This window comes from Scardinius erythrophthalmus (assembly GCF_964197995.2).
Source record: "Scardinius erythrophthalmus genome assembly, chromosome: 20".
Classification (NCBI taxonomy): domain Eukaryota; kingdom Metazoa; phylum Chordata; class Actinopteri; order Cypriniformes; family Leuciscidae; genus Scardinius; species Scardinius erythrophthalmus.
The window spans coordinates 34,825,792-34,853,043 of record NC_138240.1 but is presented as its reverse complement, the minus strand read 5'-3'; the positions used below and the strand labels follow the sequence as shown (position 1 = coordinate 34,853,043).

At 37.1% G+C, this 27,252-nt stretch overlaps 1 protein-coding gene across 1 annotated transcript; it reads left to right on the top strand.

Annotated features, from left to right (window-relative positions):
• On the top strand, window positions 1-27,252 carry nadka (NAD kinase a). The gene is made up of 12 exons (XM_081348531.1): window positions 1-263; window positions 2,679-2,857; window positions 5,577-5,660; window positions 8,212-8,341; window positions 8,826-8,931; window positions 9,734-9,819; window positions 10,389-10,491; window positions 11,108-11,247; window positions 17,030-17,129; window positions 23,278-23,435; window positions 24,351-24,433; window positions 25,573-27,252. Exons 2-12 carry the CDS (start codon window positions 2,679-2,681, stop codon window positions 25,718-25,720), a joined length of 1,317 nt encoding a protein of 438 aa, XP_081204657.1. The 5' UTR covers window positions 1-263; the 3' UTR covers window positions 25,721-27,252.

Sequence of the window (27,252 nt, the reverse complement as noted above, 5' to 3'; positions counted from 1 at the left end):
GCCCCATCAGAATGAGCCAATGGGCGCAGAGGTTTGATGTCATCTCGAGGAAGTGTTCGCTCGTGTATATATGACAGCTGAAGAGAGAAACCTGTTAACGTTAGCCTTTGATCCGTCCAGAAACATATAGCGATGGAAGTATTAATATTCTACATCCAGAGTCACAGGGGATAACGCAGGCTGTACTGCTAGCCTTATAGTGGGCTAAACATCAGCTGTTTTGTTTAGTTTTTTTGAAAGGATCGGGATCGAGCCCGTGTGAGGTACAGTACTGTGTCTCTCATTAGCGGCTAACTCATTAAACCTGTGCTTAAATGCTTTTATTTCATAACTCTTCTGTCAAACTGAACCGTTTATAACGATTGCGTATTGTGGCTCGTGTATGATTGTGGCCATCGCAGGTGTATGTATTGTTTTTGAGTCGGATCACGACAAAAATGCTGTCTAGACGAGCTTAGAAACAAGATTTTCTACTAAAGAACAATCCGTGTGTAAACTTTCAGGCTTTGTGAAATAGTATAACGAAGCCTCAGTTTATTGGGTCATGCCGTGTCAACTCAACCAGAGCCAGAGTTCACCAGGTGCAATGTTTGATTTTGATAATTAATCTGGTGAAAGAAATACATAAATGAAGAAGAAGAAGAAGAGACAAAATATTAAATGTCATAATTGGATGTATATTTGCTGAGTAGTTCACTATTTTGTAGAAGGGGTTAAAATGACAATTTTCACATGAGATGTGGAGGGTTTTTACCCCCAAATTACAGGGGTTAAAAATGACTTAAAGGGACAGTTCACCCAAAAATGAAAATTCTGTCATAATTAACTCATTAAAATCCATAGTATTTTTTTTCCTACTATGGAAGTCAATGGATGTTTGGTTACCAACATTCTTCACTCCATCTTCATTTGTGTTCAGCAGAAGAAAGAAATTCATACAGGTTTGGAAAAACTTGAGGGTGAGTGAGTAAATAATGACAGAATATTAATTTTTGGCTGAACTTTCCCTTTAAGAAAGATGGCAGCAGCATTACTTTATTTTATACACAGAGAATGGTTGGTCTATTAGTAAAATCTGCTGACTTAAGCAATCATTGTTACATAACAGTGACAGTTCAAAAATGGGGAAAGGCACTTCTTGTGTTATTACCCGAAGTTTGCATGTCTGTAACTCAGGAATTATTTAAGATCTCTTAATATACTTTTAGATTGCAACTTTTAAAGAGGAATATATGAAGAACTAATAATGTTGAAGATAGAAATGTAGGCCTATCTCGTTTTTTTTTAATTTTCATTTAAAAGGCCCTATACGGTTCACTCTCATAGATACGGCGATCTCAATGTGGCTCCATGTTCAAATTGTAAAACTTTACCCATTTTCAATGGTCGAAAACCAAATGTGGGTAACTTTCAAACAGCTGATACTTATTGTGTTTAAAGAGGAATGTCTTAAGGACAAAGAAAATTGGTAATGTGAAAGCTGTCATGCGAACCCGAGACTACCTGTAGGAGTGGCCTGAGTTTGAAACTGTGGCGCTGTTTGCATGAATGTTGGTGCGTTCAAGTCATGTCGAAACATTGTACTTACAAGTTGTATGTAAATACGAGTGTGAAGCTCAGGCTTTTCTTTAAGCCCCGATTTTTAGCTGTGAGGTTGCCAGGCTTTTTTATTTACAACACAATCATCTAATTCCCTGCGCAAAATATAGTAGCATTGTAATATAACAATATACTATGTAACGCTAAACTTTACAGTGGCTTAACAAACTAATTTAAAAAAAGAAACCTGATGCACATTCTTTAATTTTTTTTTTTAGAAGTTAACCCTAACCTAACCCTAAGTTTAAAATCATTGCTGTATTTTTGCGTAGTTAATTAAGAGAAGATACAAAAGTGACCTCGAATTTCCAGGAGGACTTCACTGTAAAAAATTATTGCTGGCTTAACTTAAAAAAGTAAGTTACCTGGTTGCCTTAAAATTGAGTTTATTGAAATCAAATTTTTTAGTTAATACAATGAAGGAGATTGGTTTAATTAACAGAAACTCGGAAACACATTCATTATCTAAGTTGATTGACAAAAGAAAAAAGTCCTCAAAAGAGTCTGCCTTCATGCAGATGAACAGATCATACAATAAACTCAAGTGTCGTTCACTCTGCCGTGCTTATTAGCACCAATAGAAAACACAGTATGTTTTCTATCATGTGCCATGCACGTTTGCGACGACGTAAGATGAACACAAATGCACCAGGGTTCAATAGGGTCAAGTTTTAATCGGGGGTCATTGTGCTCGGACTCTGACCACAGCAAACGTGTCCGGTGTGAAAGCTTCCTGAATCTGCAAGTGTTCCCAGCTCAGAAAAAGAATACTTGCACAAAATACCACAGAGAGAGCAACTATTTGACTTTTTGACCTTAAGAAATTGCTAAGTGACAGTTCCAACATTCAGGTCATTGTATTGCAGGTGCGCAGAACATTGACCATTTCAAGAAGTGGAACATTGTTGCTCTCTGTTAAGTGTTGTGTTGTTTTTTTCCTGAATGCGGCATGTGTCATGTTAGTGTGTGTAAGTCTGGGAGAAACTTGGCACTGTGAGACTGTGTCTTTCTGTGTGTATGCAGTGTATTTGTGAACTGATGCTCATATTTTATCTTTTTGTTCCAACGTTGCCATCCAGATGGAGAATTCTGGCGAGTCTAAATGGACACTAAAGTCAGATGCGAGCTCAGAGCCTTTTCCCAAGTGTTGCTCAGCCTGTGATAGCAGTGAGGAGCCTTTCCGTGGGAAAGTCTTCCGGAACAGGACTAAAACCAGGAGTATGTCTACGCCATCGGCACATTGCTCTTCTAAGTTCAGGTAAAATAACTATTTAGACTTAAAGAGGAACTATTATGTAAAAATACGCCATAGATAGTTTATTATAGCTTGTCAAATTTGCACCCAATTTGGGCGTGAGCAAAAACAGAAGAGGAGCCTTTACAGCTCGTGCTCCGGATACTCCGGCAACAACAAAACTGTAGAATGTCACGCAGCCACACTGTCATATATTGCAGATTGTCACCAGTCGTGGGCGGGGCTTATCTGGAATCGCTTGTTGTTTATGATTTATGGTAGGGCTGGCCGATAAATCGATTTTATCGATTAACTCGAATGTGTAGTTTACGTCGATTTGTTTGAATGAAAATCATTTTCTCTTTAACATTCGCCGACGCTCCCCTCTGGGCTCCCGTAGCTCTGAACGGGCTCAGCCCTCCCCCTGCGTGTTTGCCATAGAGATACACAAACAACATGGCAAACGAACAAGACCGCGGCAGCACAAGCACACCCGCCAAAAAACAACCTACAGTCTTACAAACTGAATCCGCAGGGCTGCCAACTCTCACGAATTCACCTTGAGACTCATGCAATCGTCACTTTTTACACGCTCTCACGCCACACATCCATTTTCTCACGCAGAGAAAAATCGCGAAGCAAAGAGGACACTGACACCGACAGACAAGACGGAGAAGGTTACTATTGCAATGAAACAAATTCTCAGCTCTCAGATTCTGTCAATATAATTTCGAAATTCAAACAATAAACACCGTTTTGTCGCTTGTAAATGTGACGTGACAGATCGCTGACAGAGTTCAAGCGGCACGTGAACCGATCTTCTGTTACTCTTTACCACTAGTTAATAGTAGGCTAAATAAACACGAATGATCAATAGGTAATTTGAAAGATAGAGTTCAACTTACCGAAATGAAATAAAATCGATCGATCAGTGTTTTTCAACCGCGGAAAGAGGTCCATAAAACAGCTGGAGAACAATTCGTCCCGTACCGTTACTTTTACCTCAGGAAAGCCATTTAATGACCATAGCACGTTAGTGGGACTTTAAAAAAAATTGCTGTAGAGAGGAGTATTTTGCTAAATATGATAACTATATTACATATTATTATGTTGTTGTTATAAAAAACGCATTATTTTTAATTTGAGATGTTATTTTTAACTTTTAATAACAATACCAGCTGACAGGGCTCTGTATGTTTACAGCATTAGGTGAGATGATTTTTATTTTTTTATTTTTTTTTTGGAAAAATTAACATGTATCTACTGTACCTAATATTTATCCAAAGGAATCGATATTGCATCAAGATCAGAATCAAATCACAAGAATTGTATTGAAATTGTGAAAGCAATAATAATACCAGTCATTGTTCCATGTAAACATTGTGTTGTCACTAAACTTAATAAAATTCTGTTTAGTTACCAAATGTTTTGACAATCACAATACACTTATTGTGATGCAAGTTTTTTTTTCTTCTTTTTTTTACATTCCCCCCCAATCCCAATCCCAATCCACCCATTTTATGTTATGTTACGTTATGTTATGTTACATTTTCACTGTTTACAAAGGCAGATCCTGCCATCTTGTCTTTTTGGCTTGTTGTTTCTGATTGCACCTTAACCCCAAGGGGGAAATCCAGATCAAATCCTAGAAGGGAAAATCAAAACAAAATAAAGTTAAAACTTGTTTTGAACAATTTCTTTGTTATCTGCAGATTGATTTTAAGGAGGGGAAGAAAAATAAATCGATTTAAATCGTAAATCGGATTTTTTGTGAATCCGACAAGGCCAAAGCCATATCGCCCAGCCCTAATTTATGGGGATTATAAAAAAAAAAAAAAGGAGTGGGTGGATTTGACATCACCAATTCATTCTTCAATTTTGCTGGAATTATATCATGGGCCTTTAGACTCGAAGTGCCTTTAATCGTGTCTGTTAGTATATATATTTCAGTTGACAAGGTGTTAGTGCTGTTTTATTGGAAAAGAAACACAGTCCTGAACTGATTCAACTGCAAGTTACTTTAGGCAAAGTTATTTAAAACCCAAGGACATGATGGGAGAACTGTATGGATGGTCTGCAGTATACAGCTTTCCGAAATACACAACCTATAGCTATGACAGTGAAAACACCTGTTTGGATGATGTATTACAGTGTCACTATCAGTTTCTCTCAGAAGTAGTTTCCTGGTAAGAACCTGATCTCAACAATTGTGTATATATATAGTTTCATCCAACACACAATTGCCTTATCTTACCACATAGTTTACATAACTACAGTCTTTCCACACTTGCAACACTTCTGCTTTACAAAATGTTTTACTAGTTCTGTACTGTGATATTGAATGTCATGTGGGTAAAGGGGAAGATATATATATATATTTTTTTACTTTCTTTTTACTTTCTTTAAAGTAGAAAACTTTTTCCTTTTTCCTATACACCATATATACCACTGCAGTCTTCCAAAAGTTTAATGCACCATTTTAAAAGTTCATGACTAGTATAGACTTGGGGAATACTGTATATATTATCATTATTTTTTATTTTATTTTACAGAACAACAGATATAGACATAGTCCTCTTTCATTTTAATGCATGTTCTCACTGTGCATTGTGTTTCTAGAGACACCAATTTGCGATGGGACCATAGTGCTTGGGCCCGTTATCGCTGCCTGCAGCTATATTATATACTTAAAATTAGAGGTCCATGCTATAGTCATGTTTGTCATCTCTCTGCTCTTTTAAAGGAGGACACAGTCACTTCATGGACCAAGCCCTGTCACCACATTCGGGCCTAAAGCCTGCATGCTGAGGAACCCTAAAGCTGTCATGTGAGTCGTTTTACTACGGTTGCCTTTTACTACAGATGCCGAGGTTAAATAATTGTGAAGAGTGTTGACTATAGTAAGCATAAAAGGTTGCAGCACTGAGACTTTAGCCCAGCACAGTCATGTCTGTTATGACCATGAATGCAATGATCTCACAATTTCACTAATGCTTTCATCATAACAAACACAATGTAAATAAGAGTTTCATTGTGAAGTGTAAACCGCATCATTGATTAAAATGGGGGTTTTGGCGAGAGCTGCACTGAACGGAAGTGCTTTTCGTAACGGATGATTTTCATTTCTACTAAGGGGAAGAGTTTTGATGGTTTGGTCACTGGCTTGATTTATGCCCGGTTTCACAGACAAGGCTTAAGCCTATAGAGGGTTTGCGTTGACGTCACTTTCCTGCAGGAACACACTCCCTCAGCCGGACTGAGTGGCAGAAGAGCTGCTGAGTGACTGGAGTTAATAGAGGGAACTGCGAAAACACGAGTAAAAAAAAAAACGATTATCGGTTTAAACTAAAGCTCGATATAGTGTTCCTTACAACTTACCAAAGATCCAGTGATCCACAGATATTGACATGCAGCAGGAATCATGTGTCCTGACATTTATATGAGCCTGATTTCGACGCCGGGGAAATACGTAAAGCAAATTTGCCTGTGAACGCTTTATATAAATACAATATAGGCAGATCTAAATCCATGTGATCACTGACATCAATGTTATATACATCATCATATCATCCAGCACTTAAACTTGTATAGTTTTTTGTCAGTGTTTATTTAAAAACATCAAATTATGCAGAATATACGATACAATATATAACAATACAATATATAGGGTATGATTTTACCCTTAAATCCAGCATATTGACTGCAAATCCACCTTTCTCTGCCTGGATCCAGTTGTTTCTGTGATTTGCAGTGATCTATTTGCTTCTCTGTTCTGTAGCGTTCAGCAGTCTGTAAAAATATACCGCAGATATCTTTTCAATCTAGTTGTACTGTCAATCTCAAAGCTGTTTTGTGGTTTTCAGTATTCATGCTCATTATCAACCAGTGCTGCCTTTTTGCCACTCAGTGTTTCTGCCACTCAGTGTTTCTGCCACTCAGTGTGTGTAACCGCAGTCACTCCGGCCGACGGTGACGTCATACCCTCTATTCTCAGACTAAAAAGCATGTTTGAGATATCTTAACTGAAAGCAACTTGCATTGACATATGCACAACAGTAATGTTTTTTCTAAGACACGTTTATAAAAGCTACTTAAATATCCTAATTTAACTAAGGCCTAATCCTAACTTAATCTATCTAAGGCTTGTGTGTGAAACCAGGTCATAGTGCTGCTTAAACAGCATTAAATGATTATGTGACTAAGAACGTCTGACTGTGCACGAGTCTTTGCGTATCAAAAATCTCTTATCACAGATTACACATTAGAATTAACATTGTTTCTTACATGTTGCAGCGTTATTATCAGGACCATCTTTCTATCAGAGTCTGTTTGCAAAGCCTATGCCAAATGGTGGCTTGTTTACTAAATAATCCACAGTGAAATGAACAGTTACAGAAATAATAATACTCTACTTTGACATTTACATAATTGAAAATAAACAGCCGCTCTTCTAATTCCTTAGGATCCTTAATGTCATTTTTAATTGCAGTGATTTAGACTGAGTAATTCTCCTGTCTGTCCTTATTACTGCACTTACAATGCGATGATGTAGCTGTTGTTACTCACTCGGCTGATCTCTATTACATCATAAAAACACAAGGAAGTAAATGAGTCAACCTGGTTTCAATAAGATCTCTTCTTGGACTTACAAGGAAGTCAGTTTCAATGGTATGTTTTGTGTGTTTTACAGCACAATAATCAGTTGCATGTAAAAAAAAAAAAAAAACTCTTTAATCCTTAACATGTTTAAATATTCTTTCATCACCCACTGAACGTCAAATGTTAAATGTAACAACACTATATTGTAGGGGTGTAACAATATATCGCAATACAAAAATGCAACAATATGTATCGTGGATGGTGACAATCTATATTGTGTATAATTCACCAAAATGAAAATTACTAGGAGAAAAAAATCAAGTTTTCAGAGTTTTAGTGTCAGTACTACATTAAACTATATGTAATGTTTGATATAATGTATACTAATGCAATGGGGGAATATTTGTGGGTCCTGATAGTGATAATGCCAATTATATTATGTTACCAGTAAAAATGGCCTACATTATTTTAAATATATCTAGTCAGAGTTCAAGCATATTCATCTAAAATAATACTGTATTTTCAGCTTCAGAATCATGAATATTGTTATTCTGGTGTCTCTATTGTCCTGTGCGTTGGGTTTCAGCACCAAGTCCAAGACAATTCATTTACACACACAATTTAACACCAAATTTAGCTTTTTAATCAGCAGTACATTTTTTGTTAACTTTTTACCATATGTCTTGGAGTATCGTGAAATGTATCGAATTGTGACGCGAGGTTATCTTTACACCCCTACTATATTGACAAAAGTGTGTTGTTCATATCTATTCACTCAGGCATATACAAGATCCAGCCAGTCAGAGGTTGACATGGAACAAGCCACCCAAAAGTGTCCTTATTATAAAGAAAATCAGAGACGCCAGTCTGCTGCAGCCTTTCAAAGATCTCTGCGTTTTTCTGACACAGGTGAGAAGACAGAATAAAAAAGAGAAAATGCAGATGTGGCCGTGTAGTGTGTGCATCAAAGGGAAAAGATGGTTCAATGGAAAGCAGTGCTAATGATGATCTGCAGTTAATAGAGGTTCCCTCACAATATTGCGATCTTCGTGGCCATTGAATAGATGCAGAAACTGTTTCAGCTACACACTGGTACGGCGGTATGTAAAAAATTCATATTGTACGCGAACTTGAGACTGGATGAACCGGTGTACCAGCCAGCAATACTGTGTAATATGCACATTACTAAAGGCCACATCTGTTTGTAAATTTGTGGCAAATTTGAATGAGCATCTTTGATATGTCACTGATTGCATTAACAAAAATGCTTTTGTAAAGTGTTTTTTTTTTATTCAAATCAGTTGAGTAAAATCAAAGCATAATGTTTCCTGACATCTGTTCATATTTGCTCTTTTCTGTCGTTGTGTTTGTTCTCTGCATCAATGGCTTCTAGCAAAAAAATATGATTGTTTATGTGGAGAGAAAAGTCATTGAAGATCCAGCCATTGCTAATGAGAGCTTTGTCTCCGTCAAGAAGAACTTTTGCACTTTTAGAGAAGGTGAGGATTTATCCAAAACTACTTTGTTATTCCTTATGTAATTTGTTTGTGTGTGTGCACTTCAGTGTGTGAATGCACTGATGAATACATAATAGAATATTATCAAATTGTGTGCTGTCAGTTGAATATATTTCCATTACTTTTACACAACCACGTAATGTGCTACTTTGAAACTGTTACAATTATTTTAAAGTCCCTTTGTAGTCAATAATTTATCCTTTAAAACAAAATTACATATTTAAATGTTTTTTTCCTTAAAATATCTTGAATGTAACTCGACACCCTTGCCTCATTTAGTATACGCGGTTCTATGAATATGCAAATGAGCCCCGCCTCCACTCACTCACTCAGCTCAGAGATCCACTGGTTGACGATCACACATTGATCTGATTGGTTACAAGGTAGTTTGTGACGTCAGAAACACCAGCGATTTCAAAGCGTGTTTTTGAGACTGTCTTTGGTTCACTGCAGTTTTAAGGAGGAAATACTCAGCAATGGTGTCGACTTATGAATTTACACATGGTTTGTCTTAAAGCATATTAAAAACACCACATAGACACATAAACAATGTTAGAAACTTGATTTTCACCACAGGGGGACTTTAAACAGTTAATTCAAAGTAGTTAAACTACAGTATATTGTCAGAAATAGGCAGCTACATTTAGTTGACGACTGTTCTCCAATATATAAGGGAAACCATTGCAGTGATTATAAAATCTGCTTAGGACTTAAAAACTGAAGTGTTCCTGAGTAAAGATGTAATGTGTAAAATTTACATGTGACCTGTTGACCTGTTTCATAGATTATGACGATATTTCCAATTGTGTCGACTTCATCATTTGCTTGGGAGGAGATGGGACTTTGCTGTATGCTTCCTCTCTTTTCCAGGTTTGAAAATATTTTAGTGTTTTTATTTCCAAATGCTTTTCAGAAGCATCATTTATGCAGTTTGGAACGCAGTATATTTTGATACACTAGAATCATGGACTGACAGACAGCTGCTTTTAGTTGCGAGAGTGAGTGAGTGAGTGAGTGAGTGAGTGAGTGAGTGAGTGAGTGAGTGAGTGAGTGAGTGAGTGAGTGAGTGAGTGAGTGAGTGAGTGAGTGAGTGAGTGAGTGAGTGAGTGAGTGAGTTTTTCTGCAAACACTCATCAAACCTTAAACACATCACGAGTTGATGTAAATGGAATTGTCACTCTTTGTTAATCATGGCATCTGTAATCATAATCTTGATTATCATTTTTTTCAATGTATTTTGCGCCCCTGGTCATTGCTCATTTGCATAAAATTAAACTTTTATTTTCACCGCATTGTACATGCTCACCTTATGATGTTTATGTTGCCAGAGATTGCAAACTCAAATTGAAATTGAGTGGCTTCTTGCGGCTTTGTTACTGCAAATTGCTGTCACTGTGAACACCCTTTAAAAGCCTAAATATAAATGTGTGTGTGTGTAGGAGAGTGTGCCTCCTGTCATGGCCTTCCATTTGGGTTCTCTGGGATTTCTTACACCATTTAACTTCGACACATACCAATCTCAGGTCAACCAGGTTATAGAAGGTAAGTCATTACACAGTAAGAGGACATCTGGTTTTTCACAGTTTATATTTGTGACACTTTTCTCAGGTTCCAGGTTGTCAAAACGGTCTGAAATATTAAACTTTCCCATCTGGTTTCTTTCAATAATCTTTACACTTCTGCGGCTGTATTGTGCTTCAAAGTATCGATTTATAGGAATGATATTGCTCTCGTGTCACAGTAGTGAGGTAAATTGCTTATGAAAACTGCTTTACCTGGGACCAACAATAGACATCAGTTCAATCTAATAGATTTTAGAGTGATTTTAGAAGTTCAGCATGTAAAATCAAATGGTTACACTTTATTTCGATGGTCCTCTTTAGACATTCTACTGACTAGAAGTAACTTTGCAACTACTAACAGTCTACTAATACTCTAATGAGTGTCAGTTGACATGTAGTTGCAAAGTTACTTATAGTTATTAGAATGTCTAAAGTGGACTATTGAAATAAAGTGTAACTGATCAAATTCTTTATTATGGCTTGTTTGGGTTCACGCCGTCTCTCTTTTCATGAACAGCATTGTTTTCATGCAGTGTAGAAATGTAATGGTTGTATGTGTAGAGGATTTATGCAGTGTTTTCTTGTTCTGTTTGTAGGAAATGCTGCGATTATTTTACGCAGTCGTCTGGAAGTGAAGGTAGTGAAAGAGTGCAGAGAGAAGGGACCTGTGGAGGAATCGAGCTTAATCATCACTAACGGAGACTCTGAACCCAAACACAAAACTATGCAGTATCAAGTGAGTGCCACATTTCCTGTAATGATCCAGGGAATTACACTTCTTTTCCAGTATTCTCATTACACTGTTCAGTAGCTTCTTGCATTACATATTGGATTTTTCATTTTAAATGTCCCTACTAAATTAAAATGATTGTCCTTTCAATGTTTGCATGTCCGTCATCAAGCAAACCATTTAAAAGGGTCATAACATGTTTTTTTTTATTATTTTAATAGAGATTTTAATTGTTCCTTGAGGTTCACTTATAATGTTAATAAAGCTTTGGGTTTTTTTTGCACCAAAAACAAATGTATATGAGGAAAACTATTATTTTCAACCCTCATTCTTACCCTCTGTCTGAAATGATCCGTTTTTATTGGCTAACGTCATTGCATAGGAAACAGTATCAACACCCTCTCACTATTGATAAAACATTATCCATAAACATTTACAGACAAAGCATTATAAAATCATTTATTTGCGGTTTACGATGCAGCTGCTGTCTGATCCAATACAATCGCTGCTTCATCTTTCAAAAAAAGATTCTTTGCAAACTCTCCATTACACTGTGCCTTGCTGACTAAATAATATGCTCTGAACAAACATATAATCCTCGACGTGATCCTCGCCATTAAAATAAACATCCACTTGTTTCTGTTGCTGAGATCCTTCTTAATTCTGTACAGATACGCAAACAAGCTTTTTAAACTATACGCTCAAAGTGAACGTTCTTTCACTCTTACATTTGTCCTGTTGTTGACAGACTCAAGCACGTGGAGTTCGTCAGAAGCTGAACACACATCTGTATACTGTATCAGTGTATCAGCGTCAGTCATTATAATCTGAACACACATCTGTATACTGTATCAGTGTATCGGCGTCAGTCGTTATAATCTGAACACACATCTGTATACTGTATCAGTGTAGACAGCGTCAGTCATTATAATCTGAACACACATCTGTATACTGTATCAGTGTATCAGCGTCAGTCATTATAATCTGAACACACATCTGTATACTGTATCAGTGTATCAGCGTCAGTCATTATAATCTGAACACACATCTGTATACTGTATCAGTGTATCGGCGTCAGTCGTTATAATCTGAACACACATCTGTATACTGTATCAGTGTATCGGCGTCAGTCATTATAATCTGAACACACATCTGTATACTGTATCAGTGTAGACAGCGTCAGTCATTATAATCTGAACACACATCTGTATACTGTATCAGTGTATCAGCGTCAGTCATTATAATCTGAACACACATCTGTATGCTGTATCAGTGTATCAGCGTCAGTCATTATAATCTGAACACACATCTGTATACTGTATCAGTGTATCGGCGTCAGTCGTTATAATCTGAACACACATCTGTATACTGTATCAGTGTAGACAGCGTCAGTCATTATAATCTGAACACACATCTGTATACTGTATCAGTGTATCAGCGTCAGTCATTATAATCTGAACACACATCTGTATACTGTATCAATGTAGACAGCGTCAGTCATTATAATCTGATACAGTATACAGATGTGTGTATCAGTGTAGACAGCGTCAGTCATTATAATCTGATACAGTAAACAGATGTGTGTATCAGTGTAGACAGCGTCAGTCATTATAATCTGATACAGTAAACAGATGTGTGTATCAGTGTAGACAGCGTCAGTCATTATAATCTGATACAGTATACAGATGTGTGTATCAGTGTAGACAGCGTCAGTCATTATAATCTGATACAGTATACAGATGTGTGTATCAGTGTAGACAGCGTCAGTCATTATAATCTGATACAGTAAACAGATGTGTGTATCAGTGTAGACAGCGTCAGTCATTATAATCTGATACAGTATACAGATGTGTGTATCAGTGTAGACAGCGTCAGTGATTATAATCTGATACAGTATACAGATGTGTGTATCAGTGTAGACAGTGTCAGTCATTATAATCTGATACAGTAAACAGATGTGTGTATCAGTGTAGACAGCGTCAGTCATTATAATCTGATACAGTATACAGATGTGTGTAGACAGCGTCAGTCATTATAATCTGATACAGTAAACAGATGTGTGTATCAGTGTAGACAGCGTCAGTCATTATAATCTGATACAGTATACAGATGTGTGTATCAGTGTAGACAGCGTCAGTCATTATAATCTGATACAGTAAACAGATGTGTGTATCAGTGTATCAGCGTCAGTCATTATAATCTGAACACACATCTGTATACTGTATCAGTGTAGACAGCGTCAGTCATTATAATCTGATACAGTATACAGATGTGTGTATCAGTGTATCAGCGTCAGTCATTATAATCTGAACACACATCTGTATACTGTATCAGTGTAGACAGCGTCAGTCATTATAATCTGATACAGTATACAGATGTGTGTATCAGTGTAGACAGCGTCAGTCATTATAATCTGATACAGTAAACAGATGTGTGTATCAGTGTAGACAGCGTCAGTCATTATAATCTGATACAGTAAACAGATGTGTGTAGACAGCGTCAGTCATTATGTAAGGGATAATGTATAATCCGCTTCGCGTCGGGATCCCGTTCAGCCTGTCGGGGTTGTTATTCACTATAACAACCGGCTCACTATACATTATCCCGCTTATTACATGGCTACCTACAAAATAAATAAATAATTTGCCGCGAATTATTGATTTAAAAAGGGGTTATTGATTTAAAAACGATTGTATTGCTTCCGCTAAAGAAAATAGTCCGTTCCGCGTCCATAGCAACGCGCTGTTTTTCATGGCAACGGTCTGTTATACTTCGCAGCGGTCTGTTATAAAGAAATAACAGACCGCATTCTATATCGGAATTCAGCCAAGCCATGTAATAAAATCTGATACAGTATACAGATGTGTGTATCAGTGTAGACAGCGTCAGTGATTATAATCTGATACAGTATACAGATGTGTGTATCAGTGTAGACAGCGTCAGTGATTATAATGGCTTCTGTTTGCTGTTAAGCAACTGAAAACCAATGGGCGGGGCCTATGGTGCGATGATGTAAAACAATTCGACGATGTCTTGCTCTCGAGGCAGTCATATGCAAATGTGTTTGCCCGTGTGACATCACAAATCCCGCAATTTAAAATGAGCCGTTTTTGGAGCTTTAAATGCTTTGTTTATAATGAGGAGAGCTTTTTAATCTATGAAACTTGCAGGATGTTTTAAAGGGCACCTATTATGCCCCTTTTTAGAAGATGTAATATTGGTCTTGGGTGTCCCCAGAATGCATTTGTGAAGTTTCAGCACAAAATACCCCACAGTTAATTTATTATAACCATTTGAAAATGTCATTTTTGGGGCCTGTTTTAAAAAGAGCTGTTTTGGCGCCTACCACTTTAAATGTAAATGAGCTGCATATCCCCGCCCTGCTGCTGGACCCAGATGATGAAGAGACTCCGGCACAGAATAAACACGAATGAGAATGGACTAAACGTCTCGGAATGGTTATTTGATACATTTATGTACTTACAAAGTTTTAATCGCGTCCCCTTTGCCATTATGGATGTGCAACACACACACACACACACACACACACGAACTGTGATAACGTTCGCGCAATTTTTTGAAACTAGTAACGTTACACACACACACACACACACACACACACACACACACTACTGTGATAACGTTTGCTAAGTACAAACGATTTATTTATTTATTTATTTATTAAGGGGAGGGAGATAGATGTTTATATAGCCTACTGTCTATGGAGATAGAGCAGACCTTAATTTATTTACATTTGTAAATGCTGCAAAAAAATGCCTAGGTGACATAAAACTGTCTGACGTTGTTTGTTGAGACATCCTATGACGACGACAATAAATAGCTTTAGACGCATTTGTTGTTGAACTGGCTGACATCGATTGAAATGACTATTTGCTCAAAAATCATAAAATACACTTACTTCTTCTGGAGGTGATATTGGATCGCGAACTGTAGGCAACGATCCACACTTGAGGATTAACTTTGACCCTCGTTCACTATAAACAGTCAGTCAGAAAATGAATCTCGTATTTAGGAAGTTTAAGTGGTGCCTTTTCTTCATAAATAAAATCCATCCGCTGCGTTTTCGGTGGCTCTGATGTCAGTGAAGCCTATGTCCATTCTTACATCCCACAACAGAACACCTACTGCTACACTTCTTAGGAGACATTACCGGCTGTCGTTGATGGAGGATGCAGATCACCGAGGGCGGGGTCTATGCCAAAACCAGATGTCAATCAAATCACGTCGGTGTGGCTTAGCTAATTTCTACGTCACAGTGAGAGAAATCTAGAACAGGGTGTTCTGAGACAGTGCTTATGATTTATTGAGATAGTAAAAAAACTATTGGGTGGATTTTTATCATTCTAGGGTGGTTTTGCTCACACACTGCCAACACACATTTATGTTCAAACACCATGTAAAAGTGAATTTTGCATAATAGGTGCCCTTTAATGGTGCAAAGACCTATTATATATCAAAAGATCAAGGCAAATTTGATTTCTCATGTTATGACCTCAAACTGCATGCAATACAAAAGAACAACATTACACTAAAAAGTGCAATAAACATTAATTTAATAACATAAGATGTAACATAATACCCTAATGCACATCACTGATAACAAAAAACTAAGAAGAAATGATAAGTGCAAAAAGCTGTTATTGTCCTACATGTAACACAACATGGTGTGGTGCTCCTCGATGGTGTCTTGTAACATCACAAACATTGAGATTGCTTTCTTTAATAATCAGCGACGCTGCCTGCACTGCAAACAAGAAATTCTGCACGCTTACATTGCACAGTAAAGCACTGCATGCTGTCAAACCATTTATTAGAATAAAAGCAGTACTTTTGTAACAAATTCTATGCAGTAGTTTGCTCTGTGCAGTTCTCCTTTTCTTATGCAGAAATGATGTGTGTGACTGATAGTATCATGTACTGAAAGGTCATTTAGCATATTTACTTGTTGAATATCTCTGTCAGAAGGGCTAAGATTAACAACTACAGTATATATCCATGTCACTAAGAAATGCCTGGTGTATATGACTCTTAATAATAAAAGGCTTTCTCAGTAGTTACTTGTCTTTCAGGCAGCCAACTGACTAATTAATTTTAAAGGGGACCTATTATGGCCAAGACGTAATACAAGTCTCAGGCGTCCCCAGAATGTGTATGTGAAATTTCAGATCCACAGATCATTTATTATACCATGCCCAAAATGCTACTTTTTGTGTGAAAGCAAAAACTTGCGGTTTTGTGTGTGTGTGTGTGTGTGTGTGTATGTGTATCTTTAAATGCAAATGAGCTGCTTCTCCCGCCCCCTTTCCAGAAGAGGGCGGAGCCTTTACAGCTCGTGCTTCGGATACGCCAGCTAAGCACGTCTACATAGAAAAGCAATGGACAAGTGAGATGGAAAAACGTGTTCTGTGTTCATTGATACAGGATCGTGGGCGACACAATGTAGAGAAACCGCGAACGACTCATTTTGAGTCACTGTTTATGATTCATGGACAATATAATAAAAGGAGTGGGTGGATTTTTACCATTATAGGGTGGTTGTGTACACACTGCTGACACACATTTATGTTCAAACACCATGTAAAAGTGATTTTTGCATAATAGGTCCCCTTAATCCTTAATCTGATATCATGTTAATATAACCAACTTGAACAATGATATTTTACTTTTTGGGCAGTTATTCAGTTGTTTTATTTGTTGCTTTCAGATATTTTCATGTGTAAAGCTGTTGTTATTTTCTGTAAATGATAAATCTGTCTTCCTCTGTCAGGTGCTGAATGAAGTTGTTGTAGACCGAGGTCCATCGTCCTACCTCTCTAATTTGGACTTGTTTCTGGATGGTCACCTGATCACCACCGTTCAGGGAGATGGTTAGTGTGAACCAGTGTAATCCAGTGAATTACTCATGTTATGACAGTCTATCAGTCTATTATACTGCAAAAAACATCAGTTTTATGTCCTTTCTGTTTGTTTCCTGTAAAAATAAAATACCTACGTCCTTAATGGATTAATTTACGTTTGAAGTTCCCCTATTATGCTATTGTAAAGGTCACTAGTTTTGTTTTGGAGTCTCCTACAATAAGTTTACAAGCATCCAAGGTAAAAAAACACTCATAATTTCCATTGAAGCATCAGCTCTTTTCTCACAGTGTCTGAAACGGTTCGATCAAGGATTCAGTTTCTCTAAACCTGATTGCTCTGCTCTGATTGGTCAGATGGTCCAGTCTGTTGTGATTGGTTGACTACTTACAATGCGTATCGGAAACCAAACTCCCACTAGCATATCTGAATTTCAGCTCTTCCTCAGCCCTTGATACACAGTGATACGGTTTTATAGTATTTTTTTTATCTGTAAATTTTAGAAATTCTTTTTGCATAAAGGTTCCTGACAACAAGCGAGTCACTGTTAAACTCAATTCATGTGAGTCAAGCAGACGGAACGCAAAAGAAAGGAAGCACAATAATACTGACTAAAACATACAGTTTGCTAAGATATTTCTTATCCAAAAGGGGAAGCACTTTAAACCTCTTCCTCCATTTTACACCATAAACTGCAGTACGAAGATTTCACCGCAATATTGATAGACTTTTTTTAAAGACCGAGCCAAAGACTTCATGATCTATACATCACCTTAAAACATTTCTTTTCGCCAAACGTTTTTCCGTTTCATTTTATGTATGCTTATCTGTTTCTGTACGTGTTCTCTATAATTGCTGTCATGTTATTTGTTATTGCATTGTAAAGTGACCTTGAGTTTGCAGAAAGGCGCTGTATAAAATAAACTTGTTGTTTTTTCACCCCTTCTGTACCAAAAACATACCGAACAAAAAATAAGCATGTTTAGCATGCACACCAATATGCTGATAACTCACAAAAATCAGCATAATGAAATAACCTGTTGTCCCAGTTTGCATGCAAACTAATAAACTGACAGTGCAAGTGAACTGTGTTTACGAGACTTTACTAATAAATCAGGTTATTTCCCGGAACGTCAAAACATAATCATTCATGTATCTGACTCGGAGTATTCCAATTGTTATGTGAGTTGTGATTTTAAATAAAGCGTTAAAAACACTCGTGTTCCAACATGTCGGCTCAAGGAAGGAGGAGGCGGGAACCAGCAAATGTAACTTTACTCACAAAATAAACCAACACAACAAAACAAAATTAAAGCAGCAGCTCCTCACTGACGACTCACAACTTTATGTAATTGGTGGTATGTTCTCTTTGTCAAGTAGGTCAATTTGATCTCATTTTACAAAACGACCACAGATTAGGATTAGTTAGGCTATCTGTTTAGCCTTTTTTTCTGTTCCAAAAATAATAATTAAGGTAAATTAATTAATTGACTCCAAATGAGTAAAAACGATTTGTATTATTTTAATATGAGATGTATCATTACTCACATCATCACTATGCCTGCTTTTCATATATTTGAAAACATGAAGCCTACTATTTTAAACCTTATTATTTTAAGCAGTAAATTTTACTTTTACTGCTTAAAGTAAAAGTAAAAAAAATTATCCAGTTTTTCTCACTTTAATTCATTGAGATGTGGAAAATATGGCATGCTTTAGTTTAGAGGGAGGATTTCTGTGCAAAGCGCCAGGCGCGACGCAAGTGTTTATGCTAGTTCCAGCCTGAAGCAGTTTTCATCTTTTACATTGTTTAAATAGCAAATGCATTTGCACCTATTTGTGTGCCCATGGGCGGCTGGTCTGAAAACCAGGTGTGTGTTCAGGCGCATTGTTGGTGTGTTGCTATTTTGAGGAACTGAAATAGACTGAGCCATTGACCGACTGAAACCTGCTCTAAAGTCAATGGCACATACGATAATTAAATAAATAAAAGCGCTGTTATGAACATGCATGGAGCGTCTCAGCGGCTCAGTTTACAAACTCCATCTCTGCACATGCTGTGAGTTTGGGTTGCTTATAACGTTCATCTGGGAACACAAAATGCGGCATTTCATCAGATTTGTAAGATCTCAAATCTTACATCATCGCGATTTCAAAATAAAAGTTTAAACCTTTTCTCTGAGTTTGCATGTTTTGATGTCCACATGTTGTTTTTCTTTCATAAGTATCAGAAGTGGCCAAATATTAAAGATTTCAAACGAATCTTTAATATGACTCGAGAACAACGAGTTGACTCAGAGAGTGATTCGTTCATTTTGTGTTGAACGTGCATGCGCAACGTCCTATAGGTTCTGTACAGAAAACAGAAATGATTAGTTCACCTCTCGAGACTTCGAGTCGTTCGTTCTATTGTTGTATTGGATACCACAACTCCCAGCCTTTCTTACAAACAAGCTTTTAGTTATTTATTTTTTATTATTGGAGTTACGTGACGCGTTTCTGGTCTTAAATTGTAGCTTTTCTATTTCTTATAATTGATAAATTTGTGAATTTCTGTCATGATGGTAATGGTTCTTTTCCATAAAATTGAATATGGTAATAAAGAGATGGTTAATGCTTTAAACTTTATCCGTATGATGGAGAAAGTGTTGTCTTTGTTGCAAGATACTGAGCCGGGAAGAGGTCACATGACAAAAGAACGAACGACTCGGACCTGAAGACTCGAGAGGTGAACTAATCATTTCTGTTTCCGGTACAGACTGTATAGCTTCAGACTGGGGATGTGACGGGACAAAACAAAAGGGCGAACGACTCGGACCGGGAGGTGCAGGTGAATTAACACCTTGGCTGTATTATAGTGTTTTTCTTATTTGAAATGTGATTAACGTTTCATAAGTAGATGCGGTGGGGAATTTGGCTATTAACATGTAACATTTTAATTGTATTCTGCTGAAATTAACGAAATGACTTGAAAAAAGATTAATTTATTTTGATGAACGAGATTCAAAGATCCGAGTCTGTAAAATGATCCGAACTTCCCATCACCAGGCCGCTGGCGCCCTCTGCAGGCATTTGATATAATGCGTAATGTACATAAATTGATTATATTTATATTATGTATATTAGAGTATGTATTTTAAGTAGGGCTGTCAACGTTGTCGCTTTAATTTTTTCCAGTTTAACGCGTTGAAAATATTTAACGCAGCATCCGTTTCTTCTGTCATCCGTTGGCTAGCGTTACATTATATGACCACTCTCCTATTCATGCAAATGCTTTTAAACTATTCAAGTGCAACAAATCAAAAGAGGACGCGCTGCCTGTGAATATCCTCTTTATGTGACACACATAAGACCCACAGAAAGACGCGTGCCAGTATCATAGACTGTAAAAAAATATGGACGTAGTGTCCGTGACGTCACCCGTATGTTTCTGAAGAGAATTTTTATAGTGGGCGGAGCCGGCCGTCGCCATCTTGGCAGCGTTACTCCCTGATAACCGTAAATGCAGCGAGGTGGATTAGCTGAGGTGACGTGATGCTAACAGACAGCAGACAAACAGCTAGTAGTGACATCAGCGGCAATCCACCTGTCACTCAAGTGGCCACGCCCTTAATTATGCAGAACTTTAAGGCTTGATATAATTTAAACGGATGAGTTATAAAAATATTCACCCCCCTCACAGTCGTCATGAAGGGCAAAATTAGCCATATAGACCAAAACCACTTTTTGCACCAGGCTGTAAACATGTTTTTTGCTGCAGTAAAGTTGGGCATTTTAACATGCGGGTCTATGGGATTGACTCTCTTCTGCAGCCTGTCTCTAGTGGCCAGTCGATGAACTGCAGTTTAACTCACTTCTGTGTTGGAGTCAAGAGAGAGACTGGAAGTTGCCGCTTGGTCAGAATCGAGTTCTCTTTCGCGCTTGAACGAACAATAACACAGTTATGCCAAACTGTCAGTTTTGTCGAGTATCCTCATAAGAGCAGTTTTAAATGAGTTAACCAAAGTCTTAAATGAACGTAAAGAGTTGTGAGAGAATGAGTGTGAGATCAGCAGCGGCTGCTCTTAAAGTGACAGCAGCCACTAATTCTGTCTGTTGATTTAGCGTGCTTGTTTATTTAGCTACTCATTTAATAATTTACTTGATTTTATCACAGGTAATGACATATGCAAAATCTAAATCTCTGTCCGTTATTTTGCAAGCAATTGTTGATAAAGGAAATTTTTGCACAATATTGGAAATATTTACATTATAAACCATGAAGGCGAGTCAGTGGATATCACAGAAGCAATGTGCAAACTTTGCTCTAGAGTTATGGCGGTGGAGAAGTCTGAAACCCCAGTCAATTATTACCTACAGAAGGAGAAAGTAAAAACGTGACGCTGCATTAACAGTGCACATTCTCTCAGAGACGATGAGAGCTTAATCTGCTTTAACGTGCTGTTTGCGGTATATAACTGTCTTCATTTATTTTCTTAATATTTCTCTTGTGGACCAAAAGTAGTGAAAAAATTAAAGAGAAGTACTTCGTTTTAAACAAGTTGTTTTTGAAATGAGGAGTAAGCCAATCTTACTCGTCTTAGATTTTCCTCGCAGCTCGTCGGTTATGGGGTGATGCGCTATAAAATTATTGTGGGGAAATTGAATTGTAGCTAATAGCCTATTAGTTTAATAATAAAAGTAATAATAATCATTTATTGGGCCTACATTAATTGGAAATGTCAAATCCTCTTGATAAGGCCGTTAGCTGCTGCTGATCATCTTCTGATCATCGTCTATCGTCCGCTACGCCACTGAGAACCACGTAGGAATTAATCAAGGGTGTCGAGTTACATTCAAGCTATTTAAAGACATGAAGAATTTTTTTTTCGAGGAAAAAATGTTTAAATGTGTCACAACTGTTTATGTTCACTTAAAGTCCCCCTGTAGTCAATAATTGTATCGCTTAAAACTTATCTTTGATCATTAAAATTACATATTTTAATGTTTTTTCCTTGAAAAAAATCTTCATGCCCTAAAATATCTTGAATGTAACTCGACACCATGGCCTCATGTAGTATGCAAATGAGCCCCGCCTCCACTCACTCACTCAGTTCAGAGATCCACTCAACCTACTTACTGAAGTAAACTCTGCACAATGGTTTCGCTCTTTACAACGTCTGACACATAACGGTAATTAATATGATTGATTAGCCTTTTGCTTGACTGTTATCAAACTGCTAATTATGTTCCTGTTCGCATCTCAGCAGCCTAGAAACGCTACAACTCAGAACGTCAGTGGAGAAAGGCATATAATTCATCATAAAATCATTATATACATCACATACATAATTCACCCGCTATATTTCTGAATGTACCCGATTTTTCATATCAACAAAAACATAGGCTGGGATTGAGACTCGCCTGCTAGTTCACTGTTAATGATATGCGAAAGCCCACCGGCCTCTTGACCTTGAAGGTAGTTTGTGACCTTAGAAACACCAGCGATTTCAAACTGTGTTTATATGTCTATGTGGTGTTTTTAATACGCTTTAAGACAAACCATGTGTAAATTCATAAGTCGACACCATTGCTGAGTATTTCCTCCTTAAAACTGCAGCGAACCAAAGACAGTCTCAAAAACACGCTTTGAAATCGCTGGTGTTTCTGACGTCACAAACTACCTTGTAACCAATCAGATCAACGTGTGATCGTCAACCAGTGGATCTCTGAGCTGAGTGAGTGAGTGGAGGCGGGGCTAATTTGCATATTCATAGAACCACGTATACTAAACGAGGCAAGGGTGTCGAGTTACATTCAAGTACATCGACATTATCAAGTAAAGTAAAAAATAAAATTTCAAGGAAAAAAATGACATTTTGGTGATCAAAGATGAGTTTTAAGGGATAAAATTATTGACTAAGGGGAGCTTTAAGCCGTTTATGACTCGTTAACATGACCACACCTAAGCATAATCGGGTTAAGAACGTGCATGTTAATGCGCTTGGAGACTTGAAAACAAAGGTAGAGACCAAATCATCATCATCATCTGTTCAGATATTTTACTGAAAAAGACAAAATACCAATGAGGAAATTCATGTTCAGAGATTCTCCTTTCTAAACATTTACAGTCTTTAAAGAAGATAAAAGCATCACTGCGCTCTCTCTGCCCTGTCTCAGGTGTGATCGTGTCGACTCCCACTGGAAGCACCGCATACGCAGTTGCAGCAGGAGCTTCGATGATCCACCCAAACGTTCCTGCCATCATGATCACGCCGATCTGCCCACACTCCCTGTCCTTCAGACCCATCGTGGTGCCGGCCGGCGTGAAGCTCAAGGTGAACGGCCTGTGTGTTTACTCCCTGTCAGACGGGAAATCACATGAACATGACATTATTATGGGTTTATGTGAGGAGTGGTGTTGAAGATTTTATGATTTAGAAAATAAGTAATTTAGCTATATATTTGTACATTATTATTTCCTCTGTGTGTGACTTTGGTTTTAAATTATTCCTTTTTGGAAGCCTGAAGTATGTCACATGGTACAAGAATATCTATAGGGTGTGTTACCAATTTTGGGAAAGGATGTATGGTATATATGTGTGAGCTGGGCAAAGGTCTTGAGTGATCTTCTGCAGGAGATGCTCGACTTTGTTGTGAAATAAAGTAATATTTCTGGCATCAGAGATCTCTGAGAAAGTGATTTCACAAAAGAGAGAAACCACAACATTGGAAGGGTTTATGTGAGGATTGTTTTAAGTTCACTTTAAAAACGTTGAAGCCTAATAAATTAAAAAAAAAATCTATAGCTTTCAATGACACTGTAATGTTGAATGGCTATAATTAATGTTTAAAACTGGGGGGAAAAATCATTTTCATCGAGACATCGTGTAGACATCAGTGATACTGGCCTTCATTCGTAAAAAGATGCCATTAAACAAGCATTTAAAATATATGTCTTTATGTTGTCTCTACATTAATTTGGAGATTAACTATGAAAAGATTACATTATAAAATATATTTAAAAAGTGATTTTAATCTCGATTAATCACAGCAAAAATGTTTGATTAATCTAGTTTTTTTTTTTTTTCATTGATTGACCGCACTTATTTTAAGCAGTGTTGTTCAATAAAACCGTACAATCACTTGCTTTTATTACTTTATTTGAACCAATTATTGCCCCGTTGTCCACAGCCTCTGCTCGTGGTCTTTGACTGCACGAGGACCTTCACTGAACCCTGATGTGCTTTCAGATTATGCTGACCCGTGATGCCAGAAACACGGCCTGGGTGTCTCTCGATGGAAGGAAGCGCCAGGAGATCGCATATGGGGACAGGTACGTGACTTCAGCTTCCACATTTAATGCTTTCAACACGGGGTGTCGACATGCACATCCCACAAAAGAAGAACAGGATCTACACACATCATTTCACTTTAAGAAGTGTTTCTCAACATTGCAACACTGCATGTTTAAGCAGCTCCTGACGAACACAATAATTGTTATTTGAATTATCACTCAGTGAGTTATTTAACCATGTTTTACTGTCTCTGGAAGGCTTTTGTCCATCAAACAATTCCCGTAATGTCATGTGTACATGCACTGTATGCGATTCACCAACTTTTTTTCAGCTGAACCTCTTTGACCTAATATGTTCACTTCAAGAACGCTCTGAGATTTTAAGTTAAAGTCCCCCTGTAGTCAATCATTTTATCCCTTAAAACTCATGTTTGATCACCAAAATTACATATATAAATGTTTTTCCTTGGAAAAAAATGACTTCATGCCTTACATGCTTGAATGTAACCCGACACCCTTGCCTCATTTAGTATACGCGGTTCTATGAATATGCAAATGAGCCCCGCCTCCACTCACTCACTCAGCTCAGAGATCCACTCGTTGACGATCACACGTTGATCTGATTGGTTACAAGGTAGTTTGTGACGTCAGAAACACCAGTGATTTCAAAGCATGTTTTTGAGACTGTGCTTGGTTCAACTACCTTGTAACCAATCAGATCAACGTGTGATCGTCAACCAGTGGATCTGAGCGAGTGGAGGCGGGGCTCATTTGCATATTCATAGAACCGCGTATACTAAATGAGGCAAGTTTGTCGAGTTACATTCAAGATATTTTAAGGCATGAAGAACATTTTTTCAAGAAAAAAAAAACATTTAAATACATAATTTTGGTGATCAAAGATGAGTTTTAAGGAATAAAATTGACTATAGGGGGACTTTAAATGGATTACATTACTAACTACATTTTTGTCATGTAACTTGGAATCTGTAACCGACTACAATTTGTATGTAATCTGCCAAGCAAAGTTGATTAGCATGGAAAAGATGCCTTTTATGTGTCACGCCAATGTTTTTGCATCACGTCTGGTTAGGGTATGATGTAAGCATGCATGTCAAAGCAGACTGGCGTGTGCTTCCTCGTAAACCTGATGCATGATTTTCCTCTCTACTCTCTAGCATCACCATCACGTCTTCATGCTTCCCTGTTCCTTCCATCTGTTTCCGTGATCCGGTGAACGACTGGTTCGAGAGTCTGGCTCAATGTTTACACTGGAACGTTCGCAAGAAACAGAGTCATCTGTGTTCTGAGGATGAAGAGTTCTGAACACATTCCCAACACTATTACACGTCTTTTAACAGACTTTTAACAGTCTATCTTCATTAAAACAAACCACTCCCATTTCAACTAATTATTACAAAATTATATTTTGCTTAAAAAACAACAACTATTTTTAGGACCATTAAGACTTTTTGCATTGTGACAGTTTTGCCCCAAAACTTTCTGCGTGTGTAATTCTGATGATTCTCAGTACTGTAATAGCCATTATTATTGAATGACAGTAGAAAATGACTGCAAAACAATGATTGTTTTATTTAAATATGCATAAAAGGAAGACCGTACAACTACTACAGCCATGATGTATAAATACTTAAGAGGTTCAATTTTTTTATTATTATTTTTCGATAATGCAATTGTTTTGCATTAAGGTAATGAGATTTTTTGGGGGCACGAAATAAAGGCATCGTTTATTTCGTTTTCTTCTTCACGTTTTGGGTGAAATGTGACCCCAACATGCGTGGCCACATATTACGGCACATTTACTTTTTAATCGTCATCTGTTCATTCCATTATAACTTTGGGTAAAGTATCATGTATTGTCATTTTTTGGCTGACAAGGTCCTTTAAAGCAATAAGTGAATTTCAATAGATTATATTGTGCCTTATAGAGCATTGCATCAAAGTCTGTAATTTGGGGGAAATGTATTTATGGCATATTTAGAATGTATCATACATCTTGGTTATTGAGATATTACATATCTGAGTTTGAATATTCATTGGCAATTTTTCTTTTTTCCACTGGATTTTGTCCCGTTGTAGTCTTACAGACCAACAAGCAGCCGGATTAACTATGAATTCAGCAATGAGTTTCTTAAAAACTACAACAGGGAAAGTGAACACTACAAAAAAAAGTCCATTATGTGTTTTTTTTTTTTTTTTTTAAGTTAAGTCAGTTGTTTCCAGTTCTGTTATGAAGGTATGTAAAGATGGGCAGAAGCAAATCAATAACCATAATACTTATGAAGGAACCTGAGAATCATTCAGGGTGATGTTTGCAATTTTTCTTCAATAGGCTATTCAATTGAAATGTAAGCTTTTTATGAGATATAAAACATTTTGTAACAGCTTCACAATTAATCATTGAGCGTTTACTCTGTTTACATCATATCTGACCTCTGCTTCTGTGTTATACCACACCCTGTCAGAAGCCAGGTTTTATTTACTGTCAGAACTTTTTATTATTAAAAAGAACATTTTCATAGCAAAAAAAAAAAAAAAAAAAAAATCTGTTTATCCTTCTCGTCTCTTTATGTTTTCAAAGGTTGGTTTTATAGCTGGTAATTGTGTATTTGCAATAACAAATTTGTAAAGTGACAATAATATATTTTTAATGAACTTGAGACATAACTGCATCTTTTACAAATTTAGAGAAATAAGAATGCATTGTAGTTGATAGACTGATATATTTCTCTTTTTTTGCTCTTTTGTGACACCATTAAACTCATTCTAATTTATGAATCATTATTTTTCATAATTTACATTCATAGATAAGACAATAAAACTCCACTTTATCACTG